Source organism: Sciurus vulgaris (assembly GCF_902686455.1).
Source record: "Sciurus vulgaris genome assembly, chromosome: 7".
NCBI classification, from domain to species: Eukaryota; Metazoa; Chordata; class Mammalia; order Rodentia; family Sciuridae; genus Sciurus; species Sciurus vulgaris.
In genome coordinates this window covers 28897553-28915340 of record NC_136467.1, presented here as the reverse complement: position 1 = coordinate 28915340, position 17788 = coordinate 28897553, and the positions used below count along the sequence as shown (strand labels likewise).

Sequence of the window (17788 nt, the reverse complement as noted above, 5' to 3'; positions counted from 1 at the left end):
AGCATGCTTGAGGCCCTGTGTTCCATCCCCAGCACACACACAATGAAAGAAAGACCACCCCACTGCCCACCGAGGGTTTAAAGAAATCTTCCAGGCTGCCTCCTATTACAGGCTTAGATTGTGAAGGTCTTCAAGGCAGAGAAAAGGCTCTCTGCCCAGAGGTGCCTTAAGTATAGGTCCCAGCATTCCAGCTGCTGTCCAAATGGGCCCAGGTGAGACTCAGCCTACCGCTCCAGAGGGTGCAAGCTGCAAACCTTGGCAGTATCCATGTGGCACTTCCTGTGAGCCTGCAGAGCATAAGGCTTATGGAGGCATAGATTCTTCCACAGAGATTTCAATGAATATTGAGGACACACTGGTGTCCCAGGCAGACTTGTAACGGGGACAAAGTCATTGCCAAGAACCCCTACAATAGCATACAAATTCTACCTTCCACAGAGATGACATTCATGGTTACAGAAGTCCCTTGGGATCTATAAGCAATTGGTTCTAGGACCCCCTTGGACACCGAAATCCATAGATGCCCAAAGTCTTCAAATAAAATGGCCTAATTTTTGCATCTAACTTAAGCAACCCTTCTATATACTTAAAGTCATCTTTAGATGACTTATATTACCTAATATGTTATTTTTAAAATGCTATTTAAGTAACTGTTACACTGTATTGTTTAGGGAATAATGACAAAAAAAAAAATCTGTACAAGTTTAGTATAATTTTTTTTTTTTTTTAATGGTACTGGAGATTGAATCCAGGGGTGCTCCACCACTGAGCTACATCCCCAACCTTTTTATTTTTTCTTCTTCAATCTTTATTTTGAGACAGAGTCTCACTAAGTTGCCCAGGCTGACCTTGAACTTGAGATCCTCCTGCCTCAGACTCCCAAGTCACTGGGATTACATACATGTGCCACCACACCCAACTCAGATATAGGTTGGCTGAATTCTCAGATGTGGAACCTGTGAATATGAAGGGCCAACTGTATATGAAAAGATGCTCAGTATCACTAGTCATCAGGAAAGTACAATTAAAACCACCATGAGATATGGCCACAGGATGACTTGTCAAAAAAACCAGAGATGAGCACTGGCCAAGATATGGAGAAACTGGGAACCAAGAACACTGTTAGCACAAATGTAAAATGGTGCAGTTATGGAAAACATTAGGGAAACTCCTCGAAAAATTAAAAAACAGAACTATTAGAAATAGAGTTATGATTGAGCACTACTATGGGTATATTTGTTCAAAAGAACTGAAAATAGGAACTCCCATATTCACTGCAGTGTAACTCAAAACAGCCAAGATGTGGGTGCACCTTAAGTGTCCATTTATGGATGGATGATATCTTAGTCAGCATTTTGTTGCTGGGACAAAACACCTGAGAACATCAATTTAGAAAAGGAAAGATTTATTTTAGCTCATGATTTCAGTCCATGGTCATTTGGCTCACTGACTCTGGGCCCGTAGTGAGGCAGAACATTATGGCAGTGACACTGTGGCGGAACAAGGCTGCCTACCTCATAGCCGGGGAAACAGAAAGAGCAAAAGGAAAGGGCTAGACGTAACAAACCTGGTGGCATGCCACCAGCGACCTGCTTCCTCTAAGTAGGACCCACCTCCTACAGTTCCCACTCCCTCCCAATAGTCTACTCAATTATGAGCACATTAGAGATCAATCCATTGATGAGATGAGAGCCTTCAGGATCCAAAAGCCCACCTCTGAACGATGCTGCATTGGAGACCAGGCCTTCAACACATGAGACTTTGGGAGACATTTCAGATCCAAACTATAACAGATTAAAAAAAGGTAGCATGTCAGGTGCACTGGCACACATCTGTAATCTCAGCAACTCGGGAGGATGAGGCCAGCCTTAGCAAATTAGCAAGACCCTAAGCAATTTAGCAATACTGTCTCAAAAAAATTAAAAAAAAAAATTTAAAAAAGGGACTGAGAATGAGGCTCAATGATTACACACCCCTGGTTCAATCCAAAAAAATTAACTGCTTAAGGTCTGCAGCACAATAAATTTAATGATTCATGAAGAACATAGCCCTTCTCTAGGTCCAATGAGAACATATTGCTTCCATTGCAAACTTTCTAAGGGGAATACAACTGTCAGTCAAGTTATGGGAACCTTAAATCAACTCAAGTGCTCCTGGTTACAGAGAGCAGACTTAATGCACAAAGCCTGAAACTCTACAAAGTTGACAGTAGTGCACACTGTCCTCCCAGAAATTCCAAAGGTCGAGGCAGGAGGGTCACAAGTTTAAAGCCAATCTCGGCAATTTAGTGAGATCCCGTTTCAAAATAAAAAATGAAAAGGGCTGTGGGATATCTCTCAGTGGTCCAATGCCCTGGATTTAATTCCCAGAGTGGCAAATAAAAAATAAATAAAACCCAAAAATCAAAGTTGAAAAAGCTAAGAGCTATGCACAAGAGCCAAATCTCATTTTAACACCCACTGTACCTTTAAAAAGTTAAAATACATAAATGTTTATGAATCTACTTAAGAATGTATAAAAAAATATTTAAGAAAACCCCAAAGTCAGTCAGGCGCAGTGGTGCACACTTATAATCCCAGCAGCTCAGGAGGCTGTGAGTTCAAAGCCATCCTCAGCAAAAGCGAGGCACTAAACAACTCAGTGAGACCCTGTCTATAAATAAAATACCAAATAGGGCTTGGAGTTCAATCTCTAAGACAAAAAAAAAAAAAAAAAAAAAAAAAAATGAAAGAAACCCCCAAACTCCATGTTTGATCACCAAGAGAACTCTCACATATAGATACAATTTGTATACGTAAATAGCTTTTGCTTAGTTCTTGCTGATTTTACTTAATTTAAATCCAAGTAAAACTCCCCAATGATACATTTGTGTTAATTTTTCTCTTGATCATGATTGAAATATATTGAAATGCTTACATAATTAAATTGTATACTTTAAATTATCAGCAAAATAAACTATAAAATTTATACTCAAAGGAAGAAGTCTTTTGTGGGGGGAAAGGACAGTGCGAGGACTGAGTTCAGGGCCTCCTACAAGCTAAGGGGAGCTGTGGTACTCCCCGACACGTCTCAAAATGTTAATTTTTGACTCAGTGCTTTGTCAGTGTTGTTACAGAAAGACATGAAAACTCTGCCTTGTTAATATTAGATCAAATAAGTGGAAAGCTTAAATATTAACTTTAACCTTCTTGGTCCTTCAAAACATGTTACTTGCTTTTTAGGCATGATATTTTATCCTATCTCTGATAAGATACTTACTAAAAACATATTTATATTACCCGACAGATTATAATGCAGAAATGATTTTACAGCATTATATTTTAAAATACAATAGACCGTGAGGAAAGTAACTTCTAATTAAAAATGTTGATACCTTTAAGAAGTGTATTTGAAAATTATACTAAATGTGTATGTGTGTGTGTGTGTGTGTGTGTGTATTTTTAGGTGTATATGTGATGCTGGGGATGAAACCCAGTGCCTCACCTCATACAAGCTAGGTAAGTGCTCTGCCACTGAGCTATATCCCCAAATTCTTTTTTAATTTTTAATTTTGAGATAAGATCTCAGGAAGTCACCCAGGCTGGCCTTGAACTTGGACTCTTTCAATCCTCCTGAGTAGCTGGGAATCTAGGAGTACACCACTATGCCCAACTTGAAAATTATCTATACATTTTTTTTTTATAAATTATTAAAAAAAATTTTTTTAGTTGTAGATGGACACAATAATTTTATGTAGTGCCGAGGATAAAACCAGTGCCTCACACATGCTAGGCAAGTGCTCTACCACTGAGCTACAACCCCAGCCCGAGAATTGTATTTTGAAGAAGCAGTAGACCAATACATCTAACTCTTATGGAATTACTTACACTCTTTTAGGGTACCAGTATCCTCTCTAATCAGTATTAGAGGTTTTAGATTTTAGTGAACAAATGACTTTAGGGATTTAAAATGTATAAAAGATCCTATTTATGCTAAATAGTCATATACCGCTTGTTCATGACTGTACTTTTACCCGAGTACTAGAGATGAAGCTCTGCCACTGAAGTGTGTCCCCAAGGTGCCTCTGTTCTTATGTGTTAAAGATCTAACCTGAGTTTTAAAAGATCAGTCAGTTTGTAGTTCAATTAGATTTTATTTATTCATGTTACTTGAAGGTTTTGATAAAAAAAAAGTTGTATTGTCAAGATGGCATACGAATGTTTGCAATTTGGTATTAAACTATAGGTCGGAGAGTATTCACTAAACAGTGACTCAGCAAAGTGCTGCGAAGGAGGACAGGTGGCTTTTACCATATGATTTTCACCTTAGACTTTAAGTGCTAAATCTCAGAACTCAAAACATCTTTAGGCTGTTTGATAATATGTTTTACTATCTTCATACCCTTCTGTCAAATCTCTCCCTTTTCTTTCACTGTACCTCATTTCTACAATTAAGCAGATTTTAATCTTTAAGCTCTTTGGCTAGACAGAAGACCCATGAGTGACACGCCATTTCCTAAATGAGAATTTTAACTCCTATCCTGGATACTGTCCTACCAGTTCTCCTTCCCTAGGAATATCTATGTGGTTTGTTCTGTAAGTAAGTTCAACTCCCTTTCACCTGGGATACTCTGAGATCTTGGGAGGTTTAAATGAGTATATGATGGCATCTGAAAATTTGATTTTATTGATGTTTGTTTCAAAGAAGAACACCTCATTGACACATCATTAGGCTCAGAAAAGTGGCGCAGGCCTATAATCCCAGAGAGGCTACGGAGGGTGAGGCAGGAGAATCTGAGTTCCAAGCCATCATCAGCAACTTGGCAAGGCCCTAAGCAACTCAGTGAGACCCTGTCTCCACATAAAATACCAAATGGGCTGGGGATGTGGCTTAGTGGTTAAGCATCCCTGGGTTCAATCCCTAGTACCAAAAAGAAAGAAAGAAAGAAAAGTAAGTTATAGAAAATAGTTGAGAAAATTTCCACCAGATTTTCAGAGTAATAGTGGATAATTAATATATTTTAAGAGTTTGGCCAGATCATTGAAAAGGCATACCACATACACAATGGTAAATAATTAGAATAATGACCACAAATACAACTGCCATTGGTTGAATACCTACTATATAAGAGATTGTACTACATGCCTTAAACCTTTTGGGTCAATTTACTCCTGACAGCTTGACTGCATGCTAAGGAATACTCTCCTCACTGAGCAGAAATGGAAACTAAGGCTCAAAGAAGTAATTTGTCCAATGTGAATGGCTAAATTGTAAATAAAATCCACATCAGTTCAACTTTAAAACCTACTAACAACCATGGTACAGTCTTTTCCAAATACATAAGTGGCAGGAATGATTGCTGCTATTTCACAGAGGGGACTGTGGCTCAGACAGGGTAAGTGGGCTTGCCTGTGGAAATCGAGTCTTCAGACTTTCAAGTTCAACCTTTTGTCTCTTGATCAAAGTAAAGATTCAACTTACATTTGAGAAAGGCTAATATTTTGTGAGTCCTTAATTTAAAATGATTTTTAGTTTCTAAAACATATTCCAACATAGAATTCCTGGTAAAGGAGCTTGAGTTTGCCAGCAAGGTGACCTTCACTGTGAGTCCTCCTGAAGGACTCGGGAGGAGGAAGGTAAAGGATGTCAATCAGCCCACAATCTGGCTTGTTCTTTTAAGGCCAAGATCTAACCCAGAGCCTTGTGTATGCTAGGCAAGCACTCTACTACTGAGCAACACCTCCAGCCCACCAACTGGCATTTATTGAACAATTATCTTTCTAGAGCACTTAATTCAGCTGTTTGCCATGTAGAAAGTAAACTTTTTGGTTTTCTCTTCTTCTTGAAACACTGTTGTTGTGTATGATAAGATATTAACATTTCCTGCTGACCTTTTCTTCCTCCAAAAGTCAGAAAAGAACAGTAGAGGTTTGTCAGCTACAGAAATAATTGGCATGTTCTCCTGCAGGCGCTTGATTTTATATAAAGTTGCAACTGGTTTTGCAATTTGGAGGGTTTTATAAAAGGTTTAGGTGTGGCTTCTCCTACTTCTCTGTGCTACTTTAGATGAGGGATGGGTTCATAAATTTGATAAACTGATTAAGTGCCTCCTGGCTTTTCTGTGGCATTAACCGTACCATTCCAGGTACTTCTGATACAACAGTGACAAAACAGACAACATCCCCCGCCCTCTCCCAGCATTCGTTCTGGTGGGGACGAACCATCAAAGCAGTGGGAAAGGGCAGTGCTATGGACAGCCAATCATTAGAGGGCAGCTGTCCCCAGCCGCCTCTTATTCAGTGCAGCTTGGTGGTGAGAACGGGTTCTGCTCCCACGACTGCATGGAAGAGGGAGGCTCCCCTTATCAGGAAATCTGAATTCATGAAATGAGGCGTCTGTTTCCTGCTGCCGCAGGATCTGTACAACATCAGATAGAAAGATGGCAATTGGAAAAGTAGGACCAAAATCCAGCATTCTATGAACATTTAGTGCTTTTTAGTCACTTTTTTGTTTAACTAAAGTTCCCACTTCTCTTTTAACCAATTTTTTGAAAAAACATCTGGATTTAAAAAAAAAAAAAAATTCCTTAATTCTAAACTTATCTGGTGGACATTCGTCTGACTTCCTTACAGAATAACCTGTATTTCATTGGATGTCAGTAGTCTCATTTTTATCATGTAAAGACAAAAAACCCTGATGCTTATCCATCAAGAACATCTTATCCTAATATTTGAATACTATCTATAAATATACTCTACATAAAAACCTATGTCTCCATAAAAGAGCCTCATTTAAAGAAAAAAGAATGTAAAATCCAGTTGACTGAACAAATTTTGGCTGAGGCATTTTGCTTTTCTTTTATGTATATACAACCCTTAAAATCTGAGATTATTCCACTGTATGCCAGTATCAACACACAGATGTAATTTGTCTGAAAGTCACAACTAGTGTCAGAATAAAAGACAAACTCAGATACACACCAAAGATATTTCTATGTGCTGCTTTTACTCTACATTTTATAATCCTAAAACAAAAACAAACCACGTATTCACATCATAACCGATGTCTTAATGGCTTCTGGATCCTGGCAACTATATAAAATTTGTATTTCTTTTCTAGAGGTGTTTTGTCATAGAAAATTGCAAAATTATGAAAATGAAGATATATATTTTAATAGGTAATGAATTTTGTGAATTAAACATCTTTATTATTCTTAAAAAATGAACTTCATGAAACACCTATATATAGAAACTTCTAGAGAATAAAATAAGGTGATAAAAATAACTCTCTGAAGTGTAGTACATGAGACTCCAGGGTTGTAGTTTTCTCTGTAAAACCTACTTTTTACATGCCACAGAATTGAAAGCATCCTGTTAAGGAAAATCAAATGGAAAACGCAAATGTTTCTAATAAAAAGCAAACCTAAATAAAAACAAGGTAGGCGCGAGAAATGCCTTTCTTTTTATAAGCAAACATCAGTCTTCCACCAATCTGAACCACAAATACTGAGAACAGATAAATCACAAATAAATTCCATACCAAAGTTTTCTTTGGACAGTAGCCTAACTGTACATGTGTAGTTTGTTCTCTCAGCAGTTTAAGGCGATCTTAGATGTTATTAGGGTTTTCCTTTTGTTTTTGCCAAAAGAAAAAAAGAATGTGAAAAATGAAGCATGATCATTTACCTTCAGTTTTCACAGAAGCTATCACACAGCTCTGGGAAATAAAAACCAGTATAAATCCATTATTGATGTAACGTAACAGATCGTTTTGTTTAATTAAAATTCCCTCTCCTCTTTTATCAAAAACATTTTTTTTTAAACAGGCTGTATTAAAAAGACTTCCTACTCTACCTCACCTGTTGTGCTACAATTGTCAAAACTGGTTTCACAACTGCCCGAAAGACCCTTATTACAGTTTTCAAAATACAATTAGAGCTGGAGAACTTACAGTCCATGTTAGCATCTTCCATTCTAAAATCCTTCTTTCTTGAATATGCTGCAACATGTCTGCATGTCTCCCTCTTCTTGCTCCGAGTCCCCCAGGCAGGACAAGACCACTAACCAGTGACAGTGATGGGGCTATTTAATCAGGCCAGTCTCTCCCCTCTCTCACAGCTTAAGGTGCACTCGGGAAAAAAGCAAAAGGGTGGCGAGACCTGGCTCTGCAGTCGCTGTTCTGAGCCGTGACCCTGTTCACTGAACCAAGCGAAAGCTGGGAATGGCTCCTGCTCAAAACAGCTAGCAAAGCTCCAGTGGGTGGGGGCTGCAGCAGGGGAGGCCTTTCCTGGATAAGAAAGGTTGCTAAACATCAGCCCAAACTCAGGACTCGAACTCCACTGGAGCCCCAAACAGGATGTGCATGGAACGCACATTAAAAACAAAATTCTTTTACCAAAATCATCTATGCATTATTTGCTATTTCTCCAGACTCTTCTTTTGGTTTCCAGATGCAATTAAAATTGACATTTAAAACCCCAAAGATTAGGGCTGATTTTGTTCCCACATTAGAAGCATTTGAAAAAGGCGGTCATTTAGAATCAGTCAGGCAGAGAGACCTCTGTTCTTTCTCTCCTTTCCTTGTTGAGGACAGACATGGGGCCATTGTGCAACTGCATGAAGTTTCACTGCTTTGTTCACAAGGCCCAAAGACTGACTTGCTTTATCAAGTTCTGAAAAATCTACAGGTCTTCAAGGAGGAGAGGAAGAACCAATGAACACAAATGCTAAAGATTTAGGAATTATTTCTAAATGAATTACATATAGGTCCCCAGAATTTACTTGTTTTCAGTCAGTGATGTTACATTGTGAACTTTGAATTCTATTACTTCTACCACAGTTTTTGCCTTGGGCTTATCTTTAAAAGGGTTTTTTGTAGAGTCATGGAGGGGGGACTGAGGAAAAAGTATCATGATAAAAATTCTTAACCTGGCCTGTCCTTGTAGAATTTAAACATATGTGGCATAGGGACCAGAATACTCTGATTAAAACAGATTAACCTAATGAGTTTAGGTGGGCCCAAATGAGAAAAGAAGATATAATTTTTTATAAGATAATAAAATCCTTCAAGCCCCTCTGACGAGCCCCTTGGAGCAAATGGAGCTGGCCCAGTGAAGATCAGACAACCAGAACTTCCAAGATGGAGGAGGCTCAAGCACCATGGGACTGGGCAGTGAACTTTTCCAATGCCCTTGAAACTACAGACTACTCAACAGAAGCCCGTGGAATGCCAGTTCAGTCCAGCATGTTGCTTACATTGTCGAAAGTAGCCTGCATGGATTCAAATGATCTCTCTGCTTACATTGTCAAAAGTAGCCTGCATGGATTCAAGTGATCTCTCTAGTGCAGGGCTTCTCAACCTGGAACTATGGACTTTTCAGACTGAATAATTCATTGTTGTGAACAGTAGTTTAATTACATATGACACCATCTCACAAATTTTTATTTCTTCTTAGTTTATGTATTTTTAAAGATCTCTATTTAAATAGAAATCATCTGTTTGTTAAACATTATTCTGAGGGCTTACAGACATGCAAACTGGTCTGATTTCACAATAACCCTATTATGTTAATCCTACAGATGAGATAACTCAGAGATACAGAAGAGCTTGTTGAAGCCAGTCCTGTCAGTCTTCTGAAACTGCAGGTTCCCCATCCACGGACTTAGCACACTCAGACGAAAATATCTGGGGGAGAAGGTCATTGGATTAGTCAAAGGGGAATGAAGGGAAGGGAGAGGGATGGGAACAGGAAAGACAGTAGAATGAATTGGACATAACTTTCCTATGTTCATATATGAATATATGACCAGCATAACTCCATACTAAGTACAACCACAGGAATGGGATCCTAATTAGAATAAGTTGTATTCCATGAGTGTATATGTCAAAATACACTCTACTGTCATGTATATCTACTGTCATGTATATCTAAGAAGAACAAAAAGTTCACATATTGTAGAATTTGGATTTTCCACAGTCTCAATTTTTTTTTTTTTTTAATATAAGAGGGAGAGTAAATGAATACCACTTGGAGTAAGAAAAAAAAAAAAGAAAATATTTTGAGAAAAAAAGATTTTATCTGCACTGAATATGCAGACTTTTTCCTTATCATTATTCCCTAAACAATGTAGTATGACAACTATTTATACAGTATTTACATTGTATTAGGTATTATAAGTAATCTAGAGATGATTTAGAATATGTGGGAGGATGTAGGTAGGTTATATGCAAATATCTACTTTGTATAAAGGCCTTGAGCATCTGTGGATTTAGGTGTGCATGGTGGGGTGGTCCTGGAACCACTCCCCTGGAGTGGGTGGTACCAAGGGACAGGGATGCCTACAAATGGCAGGCTCTTAATCCCTATGCTATGTTCTGCTGCAGCATCTGCCCTCTGTGTAAGAGAGCAACATCTCACCCCTAGCACCCAGGAAGCATTTGGACTATTGCGGCCTGTGAATGGGAAATGACTGGTACCAAAAGGAGAGAAGGCAGGCAGGGAAGGACAGGAGAGGATATTGTGTGGAGACAATGCACTACTCTTCCTCTAGGAACAATACTTTTGTTTTCTTTCTTTTTTTTTTTTTTAACTCAACGATGGTGCATTCATCCAGAAAAACAGCTGAATGCTAACAAGACAGGAAAGAGAATAAAGGGTTTTATATATGACAAGTGGCTCAAGATTTCTATGCTCCAGTGCATGGAGCAACAGGTACTATCAAATATGCTTGAACTACACACTGCACAGCAAATATTTTAGGAGGCACAATCATAACTACACACATCATTCTTGTTATTTTCTCAAGACTAAGGCCTCAGCTTATCACTCCACTTTTGGTTTCTTTTGGTATATAGCAAATGGTATATCTATCAATGTTGGATAGTGGCAGATAGGTAAAGATCAGACTGGTAACTTACAATTTAATGGAATGGAAATCACTTTTTGAAAAGAGATTTAAAAATATACATAAATCCTAATGAACTAAGGAGAAAAGATAGGTTTATAAAGTCAATAGCACATGATAATCCATAACACAAATATTACCATATTCTATGACCATAATTGATGAATTGGGAACTTGACTCTAGGGCAGTTTGGGGAAGACTTGGTGTGCTTCAATTCCATATGCTCATTTATTTCCTGCCCACTCAATACCTGCTGTCTCCAAAGTCAAGTTACAGCAGCTCCATGGTCAAAACCACAATTCAGCTAGGCATAGGCTGACACTTCCTTAGTCCCAGGTATCAGGAGGCTGAGGCAAGAGAAGTGCAGGTTCGAGGCCAGCCTGGGAAACTTAGCGAGAGACTGCTTCAGAACAAAAAGGGCTGGCGATGTAGCTCAGTGGTGGAGCACTTGCCTATCAAGTGTGAGGCCCTGGATTTGATTCCCAGTACCAACAATAAAAACAAAACCAGATCATGATCCCTCAGCTCCCTTTCAGTCTGATTCTGTGCTGTTACCCTCAACGGAAGAAAATGGTGTCTTGACATGGTACAATGTGGAAGCAGTTCATGTGCTTTGGTCTTCACTCTCTCATCAAATCTATGATTTGTCACCTTGTTCTTTTTCCTGTTTTTCCCTCTTAGCTTATGGCTACTAACAAATGGGTTTCTATAAAACAGGAAGTTTTAGGTTGCGGCAAGAACTCCATGAGATTATGAAATAGATACCTAGTAGATACCTACTTCTGCTTGTTTTCACGCCAACTTTAGTAACATATAATTGACAAATAAAAATTATATATATTTAAGGTACAACATAATGATTTGCTCTGTATCCACTGGGACATGATTACCACAATCAAGTTAATTAACACTTCCATCACCTTACATAGCTATTGTGTGTGTATGCAGTGAGAACAATTAAGGTCTTAGCAGACTCAAGCATACAACACAATATTAACTATGATCATCTTGCTGTATGTTGGGTCCCGAGAAGTTATTCATCTGCTGACTCAAAGCTTTGTACCCCATAACAAGCATGCCTCAATTTCCCCACTTCCTCAGCTTGTTCTTAACAAAACTTTATTCTGCAGAAATGTGTGATCCTGCATTCTTTTATATTCCTTAGAAAACATCAGAAATGGGAGGGGTAAGAGGGTGTGCATGTGTAATCAGGAACATAATAAAGATCTAATTGTTCTGGAAGATAAATGAAAAAGATACTGCATTTACAGTGTATTCTCAGTATTTGTAAGAAATTAATGTTTTTTTTTCTTGTAGACTTCAAGTATTTTACACAAGGAATATTGTAAAAACTAGATTTGATCCTCAAAATTATCAAAATGATGCAGATTAAACTCTTGGCATTTGACAGAACTTAGTATTTACCTAACAAAATGCTAGAAGCTTGGGTATTGCTATTTTAGGAAGTAAATGCTAAGAAACAGATTTAACTTATGTTTTATTTATAGCTATTAAAAAGTAAAAGCAGAAATTCATTTTAAAGAGCAGCTTATACAAATTTTCTGAAAAAATTTAAAAGCTAAAAGCACACAGATCTAGTATTCCTAATTAAAAGAAACTATTCATGCACCAATTAGCTGTTGCAAATTGGTTTTGATCACTGTGGTCTTATTTGAACTGCTTCAAATCACATGTACCTCTAGGAATTCTGCAACATATCACCTTCTCTTGATCCTCTCCTTAATCTGAATTCTCAACCTACCATTGCCTTTGGGTTCCAAAAGTAGCCAGGCATGGTGGCTCACACCTGTGATCCCAGTCACTCAGGAAGCTGAGACAAGAGGATTCCAAGTTGGAAGCCTATCTGGGCAACTCAGAGAGACCCTATCTCAAAATAAAATATTTTAAAAAGAGTTGAGGATGGAGTGCAGAGGTAGAATGCTTTGGGGTTCAAGTCCCAGCACCTGCCTCCAACAAACACACACACAAAGGTAAGTAGTACTTAGCTCTGAGAGGGCATTTGTTTTCAACATTTAGTGTAATCCAGCAATCAATTTTACTTTCCTTCTCAATAGTTATCTTATTCTCTTTGACTTTAGACAGGTCCCCAAAGGACACAGTTCTTAAGATGATAGGAAAGGAAGCTGCTACCTCTTCAGTCCCAGTTTTATAGCACCTTGGACAGTGACAAAAACTGTAATGCTGAGTATTTAGGAAAAACTCAATTCAGTTCAAAATGAATCTACAACTAGGTAGAGTAGAACACATCTGCAATCTCAGCTACTCCTGCAGACTGAGGCAGGAGGGTCACAAGTTCAAGGTCATTCTAGGCAACTCAACAAAACCCTAAATAAAATAAAAAAGCAGCAAGGGTGGGGATGTAGATCAGTGGTAGAGTGCTTGCCTAGCACCTGTGGGCCCCTGGGTTTGATCGCCAGGACTCTACATATTCCTGTTTTCTTTAGGGCAAGAAGTCTAACTACTTGGGCTGTTTCACAAAATCCACATGTACATAACCCAGGACTCTTTCATGGGGACCTCAAATTGTAGAAAACAATTTTCTTCATGTTTAAACTTCATAGCAGTGGCTGAAACTAATACATAACCAAATGAATAAGAATGATTTTTTTCCCACAATTGATAGTTTTATACCGTGTCTTAATTGGCCCTTCCCAGTCTTCTTCAGACCCTCACTTCAGGCATGCTATCAGCTACAAACAGCTTTCCTGCAGCTCTTCTGAGACTCACACTGGTTTAAGGATAATTACACTGAAGTTCTTTTTTTTTTTCTTCCCCCCCACTAAAGTTTCTAAAAAATGCTTATGTTGAAATCAAAAGTTCCTACTGAATATTCCAGCAAAATCAGGTTGCATAGTCTGAATTATTGAGGCTGAAACTGCTAGAAATTCTAGAGTCAATTTCAGGCTCAGTGCAGTACCATACACTGGCTGAGGCAGGAGGATGAAAAGTTCGAGGCCAGCCAGTGCAACTTAGCAAGTCCCCATCCCAAAATTAATTTAAAGAGGCTGGGGGGGGGCACATCTGGGCATGTAGCTCAGTGGTGGAGCACCCCTGAGTTTCATCCCCAGTACTGGAGGGGCAGGGGCTCACAATAGAAAGAATTTCTACTGAAAAACTATCTCTCCAAGTATTTTTAATGATTTCTAAAGGGTTTAAATAGCCAATTCCACATGAGACGCTTATAACCAAATATTATCTGAATGCTCTACCCTTTGCTGTCAATTCCTGCAAGTTAATTACAATGTATTTTAAAGGGGATTTCACCGATAGAGGATTAATACAAGAGCCTGACAGCTGGAGTCTTGTGTTAGATCAGAAATTAAAGTAAGGAATTGACCTAGTTTCAAAAGGGACATTTGCTAATTTCCTCCAACCAAATCAATGTGACTTTTTAGGTATTTGCCTTCAGAATTTGGGGTTGATATATTGAGGTAATTGCAACGAACCAAAATATATATTTTTTTCCTAAATGTGTAAGAAACTCATACAAAACATCTTACCTCTTTGACCAAAAGTTAAAAAAACAACAACAAAAAAAAGATGCCTCCTGTTTTATACATCCTGCCTGTGGACATTCTCTCTTATCACTAGCTCTAGACACTACCATACTGTTCTTAGATATAGCAGCTAATAATGCCACAGTGAAGCTGGGGAACAGAGGGAAGTAAAATCATCAAGTCAAATACACCCCAAAGTATGAATCCTCATCTTATAACCTAATTGACATGCAACCTACTTGACACGTAGACAAACACCAGCATCCTTAGTTTGTTTCCAGCTTCAGTCTAGAAACTGTTTTCAACATTGCCAGCCTTTGGTCTCCAATTCTATAACCTGTTGGATTTGTCACCCTAAAAAAGCAGCTGCAGTAGCTCACTATTCCCCTGATCAAAACATGCCTCCCAAGTGCCTGCCAAATAAAGGCCCTGGGATGTGCTCCTGTGTCGTCCAGGAGAATTCTTTCTACCCACTCGCCTCTGTTTCTATAAAATGGATGCATCTGCTCTTTCTTTAACAAGGTTCACAATTTGTGTGTGTGGTGCTGAGGATGTTATCCAGGGACACACACACACACACTGGGCAGGCGCTTTATCACTGAGCAACACCCCTAGCCCCTCTTTCCTTCTTCACTGCCACTATTCCTCCTATTGGAAATGTTTTCCAATCACCTGTTAAACCTTTCAAATACTTTAAGAGCCAAGGTGTCTTCATGAAGTCTATCTTAATTCTCTTGAGCAGAAGAATCTGTTTCTTGTCCTCTTTCTATAAAGTCAGCACCATGCACCATGTTGGTTAGCCTTCTAGCCTAGCATACAGAGGGGATTATCAGACTCAGCTGTCTAGCCCGAGGCTCTGTGTATAACTGAGCCCAAGAAACGGTCTAATTCCAACAGCTTACTTTCCACTATTTGGGTCAATTTCCAGTGGTATTAGAGCAGTTACTCCAAAAGATTATAAACTAGACAAGTAATACATATTAAGTGGAGAAAATAGAAAATATGAATAAGCACAAAACAGAAAATCTGAATAAGCACAAAACATTTGTGCTGCAATCTCAAAATTCAGATGTAACTGCTATAAATATTTTACTACCTGACCTTTTTGTTTTGCAGTACTGGGGACTGAATGCAGGGACACTTTACCCCTGAGTAACATCCCCAGACCTTTTTGAGACAGAGTCTAAATTGCTGAGGCTGGTCTCAAACTTATGAGCTTGCAGCCTCAGCCTCACGAGTCCAGATTACAGGCATGCACTACCACTCCAGCCCAGTATCTGCTCTTGTAGATTTTTTTCAAAGTGCGTGTGTGTGTGTGTGTGTGTGTGTGTGTGTGTGTGTGTGTGTGTCTTTTCAGGATTTTCACATAAGAAGCATTTTGGAATCTTGATCCTAGACATCTATGTAACAAGTATGTTTCTAAAACGCCTTTACTTATGGCTGCTTAATACTGAATTATAGGAAAACACCTTAATTTCTGTAGGAGGTATCCAAACTTGAGGTTGTTTCTAATTTATCAATGTTATAAACACGGCTGCCTGTTGAATCAAATAAACCAATGTCTGAAGGATTCCGTAAGAGGAATTGCTAAATCTTTGGATAGGAACATTTAAAAAGACTTTTAATATATTTTGTCAAAGAGAGCTCTTTTGCTGCACCCTGATTGGTATTTACCAAATTCCTGTTGTGTACCAGGAACTGCCCTTTGAGACTCTTACAGCCAGCAATATAGGTAGGCCATACATGATCAAGGTTATGAAGAAAACTATGCAACACTATTGGGGCAGGTGGTCAGCAAAGGCCTCTCCCAGGAAGTGGCAGTGCAGGTGGGGGAGGAGGCAGTCATCCCAGAAACCAAGGAAAATACTGCTTGAGACAGGGATTAGAAGAGCAAAGACCCTGAGCCAGAGCGAACAACGAATATTAAGAAGAAATGCCAGCAACAGTAGTTCAGGATAAGGATTTTATACCAGAATCTGTGACAAAATATTTGGAACTGAAAAGCTTTATTTAAGTAGGAAGGCCAGGATCTGACCTATAATAATAAAAAAAAAAAAAGGGGGGGGGGGCTGGGGAGATAGCTCAGTCGGTAGAGTGCTTGCCTTGCAAGCCCAAGGCCCTGGGTTCGATCCCCAGCACCGCAAAAAAAAAAAAAAAAAAAAAAAAAAAGTCAACCCACCCACAGTGTAGACTGATTGGAGGTCGGGGTGGATGGAGAAGGAGCAAGTGCAGAGTGGTGAGACCAATTTCATTAAAATCACCTTCATTTATTTTCTGAGTTTGAACAAGGAAAAACCTGAAGTAGAGAACACAAGAGATTCGGTCAAGTTCTTGTAAATAATGAACAGATGAAGCAGAGCATGCTGGTACACACCTGTGATCCCAGCTACTTGGGAGGTTGAGGCAGGAGGACTGCAAGTTCAAGGCCAGCCTGGGCAGCTTGGCTACTAGCTACACCCTGTCTCAAAATTAAAAGGGCTGGCAGTATAGCTCAGTGGTATAGCATTTACCTAGCACACGAGAGACCCTGGATTTGGTTCCCAATGCAAAAAAATAAAACAGAAGAGAGAAACCAAAATTTTTAAATTACTGATCTATGATTCTTACTCCGCTTACCCCAGGATTTCCGTGTATGGAAAAGCAATCAGTTACATTTAAAAAAGAAAGTATTGGGTGTACACATACGTATTTTCAGGATACATTCTGTTTTCTCTCCCTCAAGCACCTATTTCTTAACTGCATCTGACAAGAGGAGCTGGAGGCAAAGATGCTCCTGGCATAAAGCACCCACACTTGAGTTTTAAAATATCAACCTCCACTAACAGGAAACTGATCTCCCAGAGTAAAGACTGATTTCAAGGTTGGATCAAGGGAAGTACATGCCTGGAAAAGCTTACTCCAGACAGTAAGGAGATAGCTGAAGAATGATGGGTACATGTCAAAATGACAGAGCTGACAACTTGAAACTGACTGAATCTGAGAATCGCAATTAGCAAAAAGAATTAAGACCCACAAAATAAATATTCATGAGTCTATGCTGATGTAAACAAATAAGAGAAAGGAAAGCTCTTCCTCGTGGTAGAAAGCCAACTATAAATGTAGAAGTGTGATGAATTAGAAGGTGACTATTTGGCAACCAGCACAATACTAATGGATTCAGTGATGCTAAACCTAGTGGGTGAATAAATAAGAATGGAATATTTAAATAGTTTTAAAATATCTTCCTACAAGATACGTATGCATTACAAAGCAAAAATTAGTTATTTGACAGTGGAGAATGTCAAGGGATAGAGGTCACTGCCATCAGACTTGGGAAAGTATACATGTGGCCTCCTGATATGACACATGGAGGACCAAGTGCCACTCTAGTGGCATTCCTGAGAAGC

The 17788-nt window shown here is 38.9% G+C and overlaps 1 protein-coding gene across 11 annotated transcripts in view; it reads right to left on the bottom strand.

The window, feature by feature from the left end:
* MAP7 (microtubule associated protein 7) overlaps positions 1-17788 on the bottom strand; it is a 170075-nt gene that overhangs the window by 90052 nt on the left and 62235 nt on the right. Inside the window, exon 1 of one of the 11 annotated variants that reach the window (XM_079146224.1) lies at positions 7930-8310. The exons of the other annotated variants lie outside the window; for them this stretch is intronic. Coding sequence (XP_079002350.1) covers positions 7930-7951 — 22 coding nt within the window. The 5' untranslated portion in view covers positions 7952-8310. Of the gene's footprint in view, positions 1-7929; positions 8311-17788 lie in introns of those variants that run through there. 11 annotated transcript variants of the gene reach the window in all.